Source organism: Sus scrofa, chromosome 17, assembly GCF_000003025.6.
Source record: "Sus scrofa isolate TJ Tabasco breed Duroc chromosome 17, Sscrofa11.1, whole genome shotgun sequence".
Lineage (NCBI taxonomy): Eukaryota > Metazoa > Chordata > Mammalia > Artiodactyla > Suidae > Sus > Sus scrofa.
In genome coordinates this window covers 16,997,743-17,015,346 of record NC_010459.5, presented here as the reverse complement: position 1 = coordinate 17,015,346, position 17,604 = coordinate 16,997,743, and the positions used below count along the sequence as shown (strand labels likewise).

The window sequence follows — 17,604 nt, the reverse complement described above, 5'->3', positions numbered from 1 at the left end:
TTTTTCTTTTTACAGCCGCACCTGCAGCATATGGAAATTCCTGGGATAGGGGCTGAATCAGAACTGTAGCTGAAGCCTGTGCCATAGCTTGTGGCAATGCAGGATCCTTAACCCACTGAGCAAGGCTAGGGATCAAACCCACATCCTCATGGAGATTTTGTTGGGTTCTTCACGTGCTGAGCCACAACAGGAACTCCTCTAAGCATTTTTTTTTTCCGAACAAAATTAAAATAGGGAGTTCCCGTTGTGATGCAGTGGAAACAAATCCAACTAGTATCCATGAGGATGAGGGTTCAATCCCTGGACTCGATCATTGGGTTAAGGATCCATCACTGCCGTGAGCTGTGGTGAAGACTGCAGACGAGGCTCATATGCTGAGTTGCTGTAGCTGTGGTATAAACTGGCAGCTGTGGCTTGGATCTGACCCCTAGGCTGGGAACTTACTTATGCCTGTGCCACAAGTGGGTCCCTAAAAAGCAAAAAAAGTGCAAAAAAAAAAATCTCCAAATTGAAAGTAATGTGAAAAAAATAATAAAATCAAATATCAGAACATAAAGATATCAGAGAGGAACATGAAGAACTCTTAAAGAGTCCAGCCTTCTTTATATGCTATTTAGTTTTGTTTTTTTTTTTTATAGAAACTGAAGGCTTCCTTAAGATCTCATGTGCAAATCTCAGAAATATATGCTAGTTCCTTTCCTTACTGATATGCAGGGACATGAGCTCTGACTGAAGGATCGGACATGGAAAAGATGGGGCAAGGGGAGCATCGTGAAATCTGTCTGAGCAGATGGAATTTATGATTTGAGCTGAAAAGCCTGCTTGAACCTCACATTAGCTCTGGCAGCAGGAAAAACTAAGGTTTTTCAGTTACCAAAGATTTGTTATTTAGGTGGAAACCCACAGCATTAGTCAACAATTCACAATCAATCCCTTTCCATTTTGTTAGCACTGCTTGTTCATGATAACATGAAACAATCCTGATAAAGCAGCAGTTAACTCCAGATTACCAAGTTTGACATAAAAAAAAAAAAGCAAAATGTTCCTTTCTCATTGAAACAGTCATTGCAGGTAAATATCATTCGAAGCTATTCCTCAATAGGCTAAACTTTCATGGGAAGGATTGGAGATATGTTAATAGCCAGAGTAAATTACCCTAATGCACCATGGGTGAGAATATCAAAGTCAGGCAAGATAAGAGAGAAAACCTCCTAGAGGAAAACATATTCCAGAAACCTGTGCTCTCCTAGTCTGCTTTGCTCTGCCAATAACAGCCTAGGCATTGCATTTCCTTGCTCAATTACTAGAGTTTTGTTTAACTGTTTTCTTCGTGGCATTGCCTACACCTGCTTTGCTTCCCAGGCTTTACCTCATCAACGTCCATCTAAACTAGAATGAATCACTTCTGTTACTGTTGAAGAGGGTCCGTTCAGCAATAATAAAAGTGCTTGTCCCGGCTGGAGAACAAGCTTTTGTTTTGTTTTCATTGAAAATAAAAAGAAAATAACTTGATTACATCACAGACAGGCAAAACCGATCTATGGAGTTAGAAGTCAGGAGAGGGGGTGGAGGGGCTGGGGGTGGTGGTGCTGACAATGCTCTTTCTCTCGCTGGTGCTGCTCCCAGGAGAATGTTCATTTTGTGGAAACTGACCCAGCTGGGCAGAAGATTTGCATGTTTTACTTCACGGATGTTACACTCTGATAAAAAGCTTAAAATAGCCTTATTGACTCACTTTGGAAAACTTATCTTCTTGGACTATCATAATCAGTGTCAATGAGAAATTCACAAAACCCCTCTAGACAATGCAAACAGACAAATCCGGGCATATGTAAGTGACATTTTAGAGGGTACCTGCCAGCCTTCCAGTCAAAAAAAAATCCACATATCCCCCAGGGGCTGCATTTGGATCGACCATCTACCAACCAGAGCTGTGTTTCTCTCTTTCCCATACAACCTTTCCAGAGTGAACACTGCTAACTGTCCACCTCATAAACCTTCTCCTCCGATTCCTCATTCATCTCGGCAGTCTCATCTTGTCATCATTTTGGAAACTACAACTGTAGATTTTACGTAGTGCAGAAGTTCTAACTGAGCGTCTGTGCAGGATGCTGGGAAATGTGCAATATACTAACATGGTTTGTTATTACTATTATTACCTATTTTAGCCCTGGGTTTTTCAGTGGGGGAGGGCAGGGCAGTAGAGAGGGAAGAGGGAGCTGTTTCAAATTCATAGGGAATTAGTGCAAATCCAAATCTCAGAGCTTCCTAGTCTTTTTCTCAAACAATTTAGCCAGCCAAGCAATTATGATTTTTGAATGTAAAATTAGACTTATGAGACAGGATTATGACGTGAGCTGTTTTATATATATATGACTTTTATATATTTATAACTTTTACATATATAAACATATATAATTATTTATAATATATATATCATTTTATATATTTATCTTTTACATATAATTTTTTTCTTGCTAAATTACCCAAGTTTTGTGTAACTATTTCCTCCTTATTCTGAGCACTTGTGCGCTTACTCTGTGTGTGTACATTTTCTTTTCTTGTTTTTTTGGGCCATGTCTGTGGCAATGTGGAAGTACCCAAACTCAGGGATCAAACCTGAGTCACAGCAGTGACCCAGGCTGCTGCAGTGACAATGCCAGGTACTTAGCCCACTGCCACAAGGGAATTCCCATATATTTTTTAAGGTTTTTAAGTAGAAATAAACTTTTGGATGCTTTAGAGTTGACTTGCTCTAAAGAGAAAAGATTTTGCTTTTTACATATCTTCATTTTCTCTGAAATACCTGTATTTTTTAAAAGGGTAAAAAACTGATTTTTTTTTCCTTTTCAAAATATAAAATATGAGAATCAAGCACACATTAAAGGGAATGGAAGGAAGGTCTGGATCTTTCCACTTGTAGAACAAAAGAGTCACCCAACACATACTGACCTCTCTGATAAAGTTCACGGCCATCTAATTACTGGGGGATAATCACTTCTAAAAACATATCGAGTGTTATGTGTCAAGCGCCACACAAAGCAAGGCACGTGCCTTCCCTCTTTAATGGTACCAGCTCTTCTGTGCAGTAGAAAACACTACAATCCTCAGATGACACACGAGGAAACTGAAGCTGAGATGCATTAAGCAACTTACCCGCGGTAAGCTCTGGATTTGGAAGGTGAAAGTGGAAAAACAGAAAACAAGCAAATGAGAAGCCCAATGAGCCCCAGATGTGGCAGAACAAAGAGATCGAGCCCTAAGATGTTAAAAGGGGGCAAGTCAGGGGTTGGGGAACCTTCTTCTTTCCCTCCACATCCTGCCCAACACAGAGAAACAAGAAGGAACAGGCTCACAATCACCTAAGCTCCCTGAGATAAAGAAAGTAATTCCCTTCTACTGTCCACCTCACACAACTCTCCCAAATGCCCCAGTCCTGCACACCCACCTCCAGGTCATACACAAATGCAAAATAAAGGCAAGGAGACAAATACAAAATAAAAGTAAAGTGCATCCTTTCCTATCATGGGTGAAACACAAACCACCAGGGGTCAGTCCTCTATCAGCTGGCCAAGTGCTGGAGGACAAGCCCCGGCCTTGATGTTCAGACTATATAGACCTAAACACCATTACTAGTTGAAAAATTGAAATAAGTTCTATTTCTTTTTTCTCCCCATTTTTACGGCTGCACCTGAGGCATGGTGCATGGAAGTTCCCAAGCTAGGGGTCAAATCAGAGCTGCAGCTGCCAGCCAATGCCACAGCCACAGCAATGCAGGATCTGAGCTGCATCTGCCACCTGTGCCAGCAGCACCAGATTCCTAACGCACCAAGAGAGAACAGGGCTCAGACCTGCATCCTCAAGGACACTATGTTGGGTTCTTAACCCACTGAGCCACAACGGGAACTCGCTGAAATATTTTTTATACTTTCACAGAGCCTGGGGACCCCCAGATCTTTCCACAATCAGGCAAATTAAAGGTTCATCCCCCACCCTGGTGCTATAGGATGTCTCCAGGACCTGCTCCAGCTCCACTACCCACCACCTGACCTTTGTGACTGGTTAACACCAATATCGACACTTTTGACGACCACCCTTGGAGCACCCATAGCCTCACCATGACATTGGTAGGTAGCCAACAGACTATGCAGGGCACTGTACCCTCTGGGTGACACCCCCCATTCCACATGGTGGTCAGGGCAATAGGACCAGTGATTATGGCACTTTAGCCACTCAAGGAACAAGAGATAATCTCTTCACAATTCTAGACAGCCCCAAACTCAGCATTTTCAAGTGGACCATTATGCTCTCCAGCGAGTTACTGAAAAGCTGTTTTATGAGTCGGCGCATCCTTCCTTTTAAAGATCAGAGAGGAAGGTTTACAGTTTTGAAGTGAGGTCAGAGATTTGAGATATTTTCAATTCCTTCCAGCACTTACTTTTCATCGCAAGCATATGGGGCACACTCTTGGGGCGGGGGGCAGCACGTATTTCCCAAAATCAGAGCCCAAAGGAAAAACACAGCAGTTTCCTCTCCCCAGAGACAGGAAGTCAGGCCAGACAGCCTCTCAAAAATCTTCTCTTTTTCCTTTCCTTTTCTAACACTCTGACTAGAAGCAGGTGAAAATGCCAAAAATGTTTCATTGCATATAAGAAATTGAAAAGAAATGCATGAATGTGAGTTAAGTTAGCCTGGGCATCAGAGACACTCCCTAAAATACCCCAGAAGATCTAAAAAAATTTGTCCACAATTAAGTCATTGAGGTTTTTCTACCTCCTAGGTACCTAGAAAGGTCACAAGGGGAAGAATTTCTCAAAATACGAACACGGAGATAAAATTAAACTTACAAACCGGTGAAAACATATACAGGCCAACAGGATTGTGCTCTCTACTATAGAGTCCAAGTTTTTTGTGTTTTTTTTTCCCACAAAACATATCCCTCTGGTTTCAAAGTGCGGGTCCCCAAACCAACAGCATCAACATCACTCAGGACCGTACCTGAAATGCAGATTCCCAGACTCTACCTTGGACCTTCTAAATCAGAACTTGGCCCCGGGGGTCTAAATATTTCCAAGCCCTCCAGATGTTTCCGATGCAAGCTCAAGTGTCAGAAGTGCTGCTTTATCCTATGGGCTACTGCCAACTCTTAGATAAACTAGGCAGGAAGCAGAGCACTCTTACCTTCGGTCCAAGAGGCAACAAAGATTCGGAAAGGTTAAGCAATTAAGCTAAAGTCACACAGCTGACTGGTAAAAGAATCAACAGATGAACCCAGCCTTTGGACACAAGGCCTCGTTCTCTGTTGTCTTTGACACTCAGTCTCACTAACATGTAATATAATTAGCCAGATAACCTAAAATGGCTTGATTCTAGAAGGGCAAATACGAAATGGGGAGAGGAGAAGGGTGACACCTGCGAGGGGGAGAAAAAAAAAAAAACAGCCTAAGAAATTCCTGGTCCCTCTTACTCCACAGATCACCATGGAGACCAAGAAGGCCAAGGAAGGAACTGGCAGGATGGTTCATTCTATTCCAGATAACTTGACTCCTGAGTGCAGTCTGAGTTCTCTACAAAATCTCTGAGATTCTCTCGATCCTGCCCTTAGTGCTTGCAGACTCCTATAAGGCTGCCCCGGAAACTCACTGTTCAATGCTCAGCAGGAACCCTTCTCACCTTCTGCAGGTGGCAGCCTCTCCATCATTCTCCCTGCACCCCTCATCCTCCCTGCATCCCTCATCCTTCCTATATCCCTGGTGTTCTTGGTAATTTTCTGTCTCCCCCACCTAGTAAGTAAGGTCTGTAACAGTAAGGGGTTTTGCTGCTTTCTTCACCACCCCAGGCCCTAGTCCAGGGCCCAGCATTAGTAGGTGAGGAAGAAATATATGACATAAATGCACAGCAGAAAAATCATCTACCTGGATGGATCCAAATGTGTTTCCATAAAAGACCTTCATTTTCAAAGGGATACTCATCTTTTCTTCCAAGCAAGACATTCGGGAGAATTATTTAAAATGCAGTTTAAAATCATCACCATGAATAAATGCAGAGCTTATACTGGGTTACCCTTCTTTATTTTCTGAACTCTCTCTCTCTCTCTCTCTCTCTCTCTCTCTCTCTCCCCATGCCTTCTGCCCTTCACTCTGTCAGTAAACCCATCACATTAGCTCTCTATTTGAAGATCTCAAGATGGGCAAGGCTGTTCTATTTGTGGTCAAACTGCATTTTATTTTATTTTTTGCTTTTCCTTGACATAAAGCATTTCACCTGTGTCTGAACTTACTGTTTAGATCCTATTCCATTTACACAAAACATCCGGTCATTAGATTAAGACAGAAGGAGAAAAGTGTAAAGTCCATAGGAAAAAGATGCCTACAGCATTTGATAATTGGCGTGAGCTTTCAAGGAAGCTGTGGGCTCCCCCTCCAAGTTCCGTTTGCGCTTCCAGGTGGACAAAATATAGACACAAACCCGCTCAGCTAAGTAATTGGATTCGCTACCTGGAATATTTAAATTGTTTTCAGACACTGGAAAATGGCTTAAGAAGATTAGAGAAAAATACCCTGGAGGATAACAGGCTATAATTTACTAGGTGGAAAATCTTTTCAGCAAGAAGAACGCCTCATTCTCCTGTAATTCCCCCTGTTTAAAAGATGTCTTAGTCATTAGGACCTAAATTTCCTGCGATCCAGCAGCTCAGATTTATTCCAGTGGGTTGTTATCAAATCTTTTGAATGACACCCAGGACATAAAATTGATAAGCAAATGTCCTCTGTGGGGAAGATGCTCATGCATTCAGCAAGATTACTAATCTAAAGGTTTGAAGGCAATTGGGGAGGGGGGTTCCACTTGAAGTCCTAGGGTCCAGGGTTCCTGTAAACCACTGGAGATCTGGGCTTGGCTAAGCTCTGCCTCTCCTGGCAAAAGATGAAGGTAAACTGGGGGGTATGTCTTCTCTTCTATTTTGAACTGAAGACTTCAGCCAGCTCAGTTCTCAGAAACTTGCCCTCCCTCGTTCCTTGCAGGCCCACTGAGCCCTCGCGAACCCCTCGGTCCCCCCTCTCTGCTCTTGAGCCTTCCCTTGGTGAGTCCTCCCCAGCCCTTCTCAGGGCCCTTCTCTGCGGAGCCGGGCGCTAAAGTTTGGTATCACCGACCACCTGTCGGCTGGACCGCTGCCGTGTGGGCTCCCAGCAAAGCGCTAAGACGGTGAGCAATCACTAAACAGTTTCAGACTCCGGGGCAGTTCCTTCTCGAAAGGGGCCAACGGAGGTAACGGGGGGTGCGTCTGCGGGCCGAGAGGGGTGCGACTCGTTAGCACCCCAGGCTTTCCAGCTGGTCCCAAATTCACCCTCCCCACTTAGCAAACTCTCAAGACCCGTCCCCCGGCCACGCCTGCTCCTTCAGCTCCACTGGCCCCCAAGATTTCAGACCCTCAGGGGGCCCTACCCAGAACTAGCAGGGACGTCAACTACTGAACCCGAGGACCCAGGAGGTCGCGGCCAGAAGCTGCCCTGGGCCCCCGCGCCCTCCCGGGTGCGCTCATTGCATAACGCGCCCCTCGCCCCACCCCCACGGACGGCCCTTGCCTGCCCTGCGCCCCGCCGGCGCCCCCGCCGGCCACCCCGACTTACATCATCCCACTTGACGAATTTGGTGCCCTTCTTGAGGCTGTCGGACACGCACACGGGCTTGAGTTGCAGAGCGTGCACTCCCGGCTGAGCCCCGGCCATCAGGGCTCATCGGGGCTCTGGGCGGCCCGGGCGAGCGCGGCAGGGACGGGGCGCGGGGCGCGGGGCTCCCTTCTCGGCTCCGGAGGTTCTCGCGTCTGCTCCCTCGCCGGCGTCTCGGCCTCCGCACCTCCTCCGGCGTGGCTTAGCAGGCGGGGCGCTCGCGGGCGAGGCGCCGGGCCATGCCCGGGCGGGACGCGGGGTCGGGCGCCCGCGGTGGATGCGGAGTCTCGGAGGGCGAAGAGCCGCCGAGCCGGGCTGCCCGGGCTGCCAGCCGCCTCCGTATACCGCTCCTCGGCCGCCGCCGCCTCCCGGCTCACCATTCAGCACATCCTCTAGACACCGAGCGAGAGAGCGAGTGACACACGCTCTGCGCCCCCCCCCCCGCCCTGCTCCTTCCCCCTCCTCCCTCCTCCTCCCGCCCCCCTTCCCCGCCACCCGCGCTCGCTCGGTCCCTCCTTCCCCGGCGGCTTCCAGCCCAACTTTGCGCGCTGGGTCAGGAGCGGGAAGCGGGCACGCAGCGGCACCTCCCGGCTCCCGGGCCCCACTGCAGCCGACGCCTCTGAGCATGCCCCGTGCCCCGGTGGCGGGGTGCAGGGGTGTCCTGGAGCCCAGCGTTCCTGGGGGTTTGCTGGAGAACAGGAGCCCCGGTCTGGGAGTGTCTTTGGGTCCAAATGGGGTGCAAAAAGGGAGCCTTCGGGAGAGATCGGAGAGGCGACCCAGAGTTTTCCCCTCTAGCTGGAGCTCTCCAGCGTTGGCCACAAACCAGCTATTTCAAAAGACAATTATTATTTATTAGCAGAGAAGAGAGCAGTTGAGAGGCTTGGAGTGAGTGCTCTTTGGGGAAACCTCGCCGTGCCTGAGAGTTTGCAGCGCGCTGGTCTTGACGCCCGGGCGGGCATGTGGTTAAGTTGTGCTTCAGAGACAGCAAGCCCATTCTAAGAGAAACAATGGTTTTATTTCCCAAGGAGATAGGCCTCCACTTGCCAGTGTATGGGTGCGCGTGGGGGGGGGGGTCGTGTCAAACAGAGACAGACAGGAAGAGGAGAGAAGGAGAGAGAGTAAGGTGTCTTACAGATAGAAACTTGCTCACTTAGGAACAAAGGTGGTAGGATATTTGCTGGCATTCATTCAACAAATATTTCTCATTTCTTTTAAAACAAAGAGATTCCCCCTCTAGAGTAGATCATATTTAGAAGGCTAATTATAACAGTGTTTGAGAGGATGCAGAGCAACTGGAACTTTCATCCATTACTGGAGAGTGTATAAAATGGTAAAGCCACTAGGAAGAAGAGTTTTTAATAAGGTTAAACATTTACTTATCATAAAACTCAGAACTCCCACTCCTAGGTATTTGTACAAGAGAAATGAAAACATATGTTCACACAGACTTGTTTAGTAATGTTCATAGCTTTCTTCATCATACCCCCAAAACTGGAAACCAAAAGTCAGTCAATTGGTGAATAGATAAACAAATGTGGTATGGCAAATAATGGAATACTATTCAGCAATTAAAAAAGAGTGCACATACAACCACGGGGATAAATCACACAGAATTTAAACCTAGTGAAAGGAACTGGACACAAAACACTGCATATTGCGTGATTCCATTTGAGGAATTCTGGAACAGGCAATCTAGTCCATGTTCAGAGAAAGCAGATCAGTAGTTGCCTGTGGCCAGGAGTGAGCTGGGATTGACAGGGAAGGGGAACCAGGGAATTTTGAGAGGAATAGAAATGTTCTATATCATGTGTTTTTACAGTTGTCGAAATTATAGAACTGTATACCTAAAATGAGTACATTTTATCATCAGTAAATTATATCTCAATAAAAGTGACCTTAAAAAAGAAGAGGGAGTTCCCATTGTGGCGCAGCAGAAACGAATCTGAGTAGGAACCATGAGGTTGCAGATTTGATCCCTGGCCTCGCTCAGTGGGTCAAGGATCTGGCACTGCCATGAGCTGTGGTGTAGGTGGAAGACACTGCTCGGATTCCATGTTGCTGTAGCTGTGGTGTAGGCTGGCAGCTGTAGCTCGGATTGGATCCCTAGCCTGGGAACCTCCATGTGCCATGGGTGCGGCCCTAAAAAGCAAATAAATAAATAAATAAAAATTTAAAAAGAAGAAACAATATGAACAAAGAAGGAGAGAAACATTCTTTTAAGTATTTGTTCTTTCTTCCTCTGCCCCCGAGGCTTCCAAGGCCCAGTGTTGATAAACTCAGTAAAAATATTACGAAAAAATCCCATGGGGAATTTAATCCAACTAACCCAATTACATATTTCAATGCATTAAAAAATCCATATTGATTAGCAGCACCATGGACAACCTGGTGAACACAACTTAGGACCCCTGCTTTCTTTTGGGGGCCTCACCTTGTCCTTGGAAGCCGCTTGCTACAAAGAATCTCTTTAAAGACTGACTTGTTTCATTCTGATCCCATATCCTAAACTAAAAGCTGAGTATACTGTCCATAGACCCTCTCCTCAGTGGCTTTGGCTTGCTAGTTACTAAGCAGAAGGCAAGGCACTATCAGATCCTCACACTGCTTCTCTTTACTCTGCAAAACAGCAACACAATTCTACTTGCAGCATCCCTGCCCTTCTCAATTGTGCCTACAACATCCTACCGGCCTTGTTCTCTTCTCACATCTTCCCCTACTGCCCTCCACAATCGCTCAGGTATCTACTGGAAAGATTATTGTTCAAATAGGCTTTACACCAGAATGACATAGGAAGGTAAGATAGACCAGAGAGGTGCTCTCCAGAAGAGGAGTGTAGAGGAATGGAAATGGGCTCTAGGCTACATGAGATGATAGAATGAGCCTTTTTGTGGTGGATAATTACATCATCTTTCTCTGTTTGTTGTCCTCTGCATCCACACACTTTGCCATGTGACCTTAGAGTTTTCAACTAGACACCTGTGTATTTATCCACCTCATTGATACTGCCCCATGAGATGTCAGGAGATGTGCCCTAAGAAAAGGCTTGAAATATCCTTGTGAGGTTGGGCTTGCCCTCTTGGGTTTCTGGTCATTGCCATGAGACAAACACGTCTCAGGGAACCTCATGGGGCAGGCGTAGGGCTGATGTGCAGCCTGGAGGCAAGTCCGTCAGAACCCCATCCTAGATGTGCCATAACCCAGCCAACATGCAGACTTATAAGCATGACAATAAATGAGCTCACTGTTGAGTCCATTGAGCTGGGGGAGGGGGGAGTCATTTGTTACACACCGTTATTTCATTATTGTGGAAGTAGCTGGCTGACTCATCTAGTATTCTTGATCCTTACCAGCTGTTGCTTGTTGCTGTGAATGTAGGGAAAATAAAGCTGTGGAATTCTGAACAGTGTTTGTCTTCAAGACAAACATGGGCTGTGGGAGCTTCTTCTGCCTGCAGAAGGATGCATTTTGATCCAGGAGGGCTCTGGGATAACCCCCTTCAACATGTAAGATGAGGCTTGAGGCAACTTGGTTCAACTCCCTCATTTCCTCATCTTTGGTTAAAGACACAAGACAGAAGTCATTTTAAAGCACGGGGATTTTTGCCATGCAAGAGGATGGGTAAGAACATCCAAAATTGTGTGAGCCAGGCCTGTGATACATCAAGTTCAATGCTCTGTTCTGTTTTTAAAACAATAAAAAGGTCTGTTTTTTTGTGACAGCACAGAATTGCACTCGGGAATGTCAGCCTCGGGAAGTTGGCAAAGCTAACCTTTATTGAGTATTCACTATAGGCCAGAGCACTAGGCTAAGCACTCCCCAAATATACTCAATAACATAACACTTGCTGTTCAACAGCCCCCGCCCACCCTCTTTCTCTTGTTAAGCAAACCCTGATTTGGTTCAGATGGCTATGCTTAGGGAAAGTGGCTCCGCCCTCTTCTCAGGAAATGAACTGTGATGGGTCTATGGGTCTAAACCAATCGTAGAATCGCATTCTCCTTCTCTGTGATTGGTTTAGGAGATCATTAGGGGCCCCAAACCTACCCAATAGATTAAGGGAGGTGGGACCTGCTTCTCTCTCCTCTCCCTCTCTCTGTGTTACCCTGTGAAGAGGAATGCCAGCTACAAACAAGTTTAAGAACCTTGATTAATCCTTCATATGATTGTTAACCCTTTGCATATCGGTAGACTTCCTGATAAGTGAAGCGATAAGTATCTTTACTGCTTAAGGCTTATTGTTAGTCTCAGCTGATCTTGTGGACACTTTATTACACCCCCGATCTACTGACTATTAAATTGAGACTTAGAGATGTGAATTAACCTGCTTGAATTTACACAACTTGGATTCAGGATTGACACCTAGGATCTCTGACTTTAGAACTTAACTCTTAACCATCATGCTAAGCACTTCTAGAACTTACAGCTCAGATCTTTTAACCACAATATAATATAAATATTCCCAATTCCCCTAGAAAACAGTGCTTTGTGACCCAGCCTCTTAGCAGTTCATCCACTCACTTGATGCCTGCCACAGTGAAAAGGATGGATGTTGTGATTTGAACAGATATCCTTTCCAAGAGCCAGTTCTACCAATTCTGAAATACAGAAGCCTAATACTGGATAATACTTGGTAAATAATAATGATAATGAAAGCTTATCATGTACTATTCTAAGGGTTTTACACTTTTAATGCATTAATCCTCACATTAACCCCATGAACTGTGTTATCATTATCATCTCCATTCTATAGTTGAGAAAACAGAATCAAGAAGGATTAAATACATGTCCAAGATTTTCCAGCTAATAAGTGGAAGAACCAGAATTCAATCCCAGGCAGCTTGACCCTGGAGCAGATACATTTAATTGCCACACTATGCTATCTTGAAGAGTTATTGTGAAGATCAAATGAAATCATGTATGTAAGTCTCTGTCACAGAGTACTAATCAGTAGAAGTTAATGCCCTTATAATTATTCTAAAATTGTACTATATTGCCTTTTTGTGCCATAGAATAAATTTTTATGAGCAGTATTCAAAGACAGCATCCTAATTCTGTGGTCTGTGATTTAGTCAACTTCTTTCTGCCTGCATTGATTCTATAAACTTTAATCATATCCATTTTCATCACTAACCTTTTTGAATTCAAAAGTTCTTTTCCATTACAAATAAATGCGTTCTAATTGCAGCTAGGCATCAGAGTTCCTCCAGCTCTATTTTTTTTTTTAATAACAGAGAGATATGGAGGAAAAACTGCCCAGAACCAGCTTTATAATAACCACATCTGTGTTACATTAAATAGTCTTTGGTACATAAAACCCTCCATCTGAGCTGCTCCATACCCTTTCCTTGCCTGACTTTCTGGAATAAAGATGATCCCAACTATGACCCTGAAAACCACGTATTGAAAAAAAGCAGAGCCTCTGTTAGCCTGGGTCCCTAAAGGACCACAGGGTTAAGTCACCTAATGACTTACGCAGTATGATTCTGTGAATAAGAACTATACTTTGGGAGTACTTAAGAAGTAAATGTCATGAGCAACATTATTATCATCATTACATTGCACATCAATATGAGATAAGATTTATACATCTTAGATGGTAAATAAGAACAGGCATCATGATGAAATTGCCAAGTTCTGACTCAGTGAGTTCTATTATCAAGTAAAACCCTGAGACAGGCAGGGACTCAAAAGAAGACAAAATTATCACTATTGTGGGGTTCTGCTTTGGCAAAGTGGGTTGTGGCACCCAGGTTTGATCCCATGGCCTGTCCTTCAAGATCCATAGTTATAACCCAGATTCCATACCTGGCCTGGGAACTTCCATATGCCATAGGTGTGGCCAAATAAAAAAAAATTATCACTGGTGCATGGAAAAAAGCTATGCTTTTCCCCACTGCCACCCCCCACCCCAAGGATCTTGTCTGAACCCTTTCTTTTCTTTTCTTTTCTTTTCTTTTCTTTTCTTTCCTTCCTTCCTTCCTTCTTATTTTTTTGCTTTTTAGGGCTGCACCCATGGCATATGGAAGTTACCAGGCAGGGGTCAAATCAAAGCTACAGCTGCCAGCCTACACCACAATCACAACAACGTGGGATCTGAGACACATCTGCAAACTACACTACAGCTCATGCAATGCCAGATATCTGGCCCACTGAGCAAGACCAGGGACAGAACCTGAATCCTCATGGTTACTAGTTGGATTCGTTTCTGCTGCGCCACCATGGAAACTCCTTGAACCCTTTCTTAATAGCACAATGCACTTTCTCTAAATTCTATCACACAAAAGAAAAAGCTTTCAGATTGCTTTAGTTATGATACAAAAATAATGCTTTTTTTTCCTTTTTAAAAAACAAGAAAAATGACATGATATTCATTTAAGCTCTATTTTATCCTTCATTTAAAGTAAAGGATTTCATTGAAAGCTGTCTGACTACCTTAAACACCATTTGGGGGCAAAAAAAATTAGAAGCACGGGTCCAAAAATGTCTAAGGAGAGATGCTCTAAGAAGAATCTGATTTCAAAGAAAATGGAGATGTTAGGGTATGTGGCCCATTCAAATGATGCCTCAAAATGATGAGAAGCTTCAAGAAAAGACCTTTTCACCTTACCTTGCTTCCCTCCGGCCATTCCAGACTCTCTGACAGAGTGACTGAGACACATAAGTGCCAAGACATAATCTTCAGGAGTCATTTTATCATCTCTGCTCTATATATAAAAAAAAAGTTAGCACAGTCCTATGTAGCCACCAACTTTTGGGTCCCTTGTGACAACTCACCAGAATTTAAAGGAGATATATTATTATCTTTGAGCTTCTGAACATATGGATGAACTCACATTTTTAAAAACTCATTTGGCCTATTGACTATTTTCAGGTAATAATTCTCCACCTAGTTAAACTAAAGATCAGTTATCCAATTGTGTACATCTTCTTCTTAGGCAAGGATTTCGATCACCATTTACTGCTACACTAACATTTAAAAATCATGGATGACCATCTTTTTGAATTTTCTCGGGCTTTTAGCAAACAAGAACATGACTTTGTGTTTCCAATCAGGCCTTTTCTCATTTCTCATTTCTCTTTTCTGGCCTTCTCTCATTTCTCTATCATGGCCCCACCTCCTAGATCCAGGAGCAAACTCTGGTTATAACCCATCATATTATTATGCAAAACATACAATAGTAGTGGGGAAAGGTGCTCATTGAGAAGTCTCTGTGTACAGGTAGAGCGCAATCACTTGGTTGTACATCAGAAATTATCACAACATTGCACATCAACTATACTTCAATAAAACTCTAAAAAATGAAAAAAAATCTGGAATTCAAAAAAAAAAAAAAAGAAAGAAAGAAAGAGGAGGAGGAAGAGAAAAGAAGAAGAAGTTTTCTCTGTTAGAGAGGCTCTGGTTGCCTATACAGCATCCATTTACCTAGAGACCAGCAGAACTGGGTTTGAAATCTCCATTGTTCTGGCTAGGGGTGGGGGAGGGTGGGGGGCAGAAGGGGGAGTGGGGGGCAGAAGGGGGAGTGGGAGGCATTGTAACTGGTCCCCATACATAGAGGACAGGAAGGGACCAAAGAAAGAGGCAAACACTCCTGATTGCCTTGTCATTAGGTGGCATGTTACAAAGGGAATTTCAACTCTCTTCTCTATGTCTATGAGTCTCTTTCTGTTTTGTAGAGGTTCATTTAATTGCCCAGGGGGAGGGGAGAAGGAAGGGGATAGACTAGGAATTTGGGGTTAGTAGATGCAAACTATTATGTTTACAATGGATAAATAACTAGGTGCTACTGTATAGCACAGGGACCTATATTCTCTCTTTTGGGATAGACCACAATGGAAAATAATATTTAAAAAATAGAATGAATATGACCAAGTCACTTTGCTGTATAGCAGAAATTGGCACACTGTAAACCAAATATAATTTTTTTTTCTTTTTAGGGCTGCACCCTAGTCATATGGAAGTTCCTGGGGTAGGGGTTGAATTGGAGCTGCAGCTGGAGACTACACCTCGGTTTGTGGCAATGCAGGATCCTTAACCCACTGAGCGAGGCCAGGGATTGAACTCTCATTCTCACGACACTATGTTGAATTCTTAACCTGCTGAGCCACAATTGGAACTCCCTAAATCAACTATACTTTAATTTTTTAAAATTAAACATAAAATTAAGGGATTGTCTTGGGCACCCTAAGAGAAATAGATCTCCCCACCCACCTGCAAGAATTTTAAAGTTTATACTTAAGGAGGTTCAGTCACACATCCCATCTAAATGGTCTCAACAGCACATGGTCTCTCAAGGATGTGTCCTTGAAAATGGCTCCCACCATGATAATTGTGGGCAGAATGTACATTTCTTTCTTTCCTTTTTTTTTTTTTTTTTTGGTCTTTTGCCTTTTTAGGATGCACCCATGGCATATGGAGATTCCCAGGCTACTGGTCCAATTGGAGCTGTAGCTGCCTGCCTACGCCACAGCTCAAGTAACACAGGATCCTTAACCCACTGAGCACGGCCAGGGATGGAACTCACATCCTTATGGATACTAGTCAGGTTCGTTAACCACTGAGCCATGACTGGAACTCCCAGAATGTACATTTCAAGGACAGGGATGGGGCAGGAGCCTTCAGTTGCCCAGATCCTGATGCAACAGATCATGTGGTCTCAATGGCCTCCTCCAACTTTAATTTGGAATGACAGTGTACTTGGCTCACATTCCCTTGTTCCCCCTTCTTACTGCCTGGAATGTCCACTTGAGGGCTGAACTTTCAGCCATGAGATAACCTTGAGAATGGAAGTCAGGAGCCAGGGCCAAGATAGAAGTCCTTAGGTCTCCCAACAGTCCCATCACCCTGGATCACCTAGAGTTACATCAAAAAAAAGGTTTCTATCTCATTTAAACCCCTACAGTTTGGGGGGTTTCAGCCTATGTGGCCATAACTAGCCCTAACTGATGTAGACGCAAACACCAAACATTCTGGTAGCTTCTAGGGCTATCGCTTTGTTCCACATAAGTTCTCTAAATGTCTTTCAGTGCTCTGTGCCAACAGGTTATGAAAAAATGTCTTTTGCTTTTTCCATGTGTTTCCCCAGGATTTCTGTTCCTGAAGAAATTGCTGGTGTTTCAGTCATTATACCAATTCAGGATCAGGGTAGAAACACTGGTTTTCATGGAAAAAAGAATTGTATTCAAAGTACATGTAAGGTTAAGGATGTCAGGGACCTGGCATAGTGATGCATTTTATTAAAAGTGGATTCCACCGGAGTTCCCTGGTGGCCTACTAGTTAAGAAGTCAGTGTGGTCACTGCTGTGGCTCAAGTTCTATCCTTGGCCTGGGAAGTTCTGCATGCCACAGGCATGAGAAAATAAATAAATAAATAAATAAATAAATTAAATAAACACAGGTCCCAATGCCACTGTAGAGGTTACACAGCAATAGATGTCACCATGTACATCAATCTATGATGATTTACAGAGACTGTGAACTTGGGCTTTTTCTTTTATGTTAAAGCTGGCATTATACTATGCTAGGGAATTGACAGAATAAGGGGTTGGACAATTTCATTCTTTATCTCACCAAATAGCATGACTCAAAAAATATATTCCCATTTCCTTCCAATTTCAAAGACTGAAATAAATAAATAATGCCACATCGTTGTTGCCTCAGCTTTGTAATGCCAAACTGAATCATATAGATAAGGAATGATGTTAAGCTAGATGTTTGCATTCACAAAAAGTACCAAGTTAGCACTGGAAGACAGGTAAAAATTCGATTTTGGCCTATATTTATTGAGTAAACACAGATATTTTATAAATACATATGCATTTCCCTAATTTAGACTACTTACACTGGTATGTATTAAATATCAGATTCCCATATACAAATATGTACAAGGAGCATCGAAGACCAGCTAAGGCAAACAACAGATGGTAGTGATTATGTTAT

At 43.8% G+C, this 17,604-nt stretch overlaps 1 protein-coding gene across 3 annotated transcripts in view; it reads right to left on the bottom strand.

Moving 5' to 3' along the window:
• PLCB1 (phospholipase C beta 1) overlaps nucleotides 1-8,150 on the bottom strand; it is a 738,118-nt gene extending 729,968 nt beyond the window's left edge. The window contains exon 1 of one of the 3 annotated variants that reach the window (XM_021077401.1): nucleotides 7,629-8,150. In XM_021077401.1, the coding sequence (XP_020933060.1) occupies nucleotides 7,629-7,727 (99 nt within the window). In that variant the 5' untranslated portion in view covers nucleotides 7,728-8,150. The remainder of the gene's footprint in view (nucleotides 1-7,628) is intronic. The other 2 variants (XM_021077400.1, XM_021077402.1) reach the window with 2 other exon arrangements.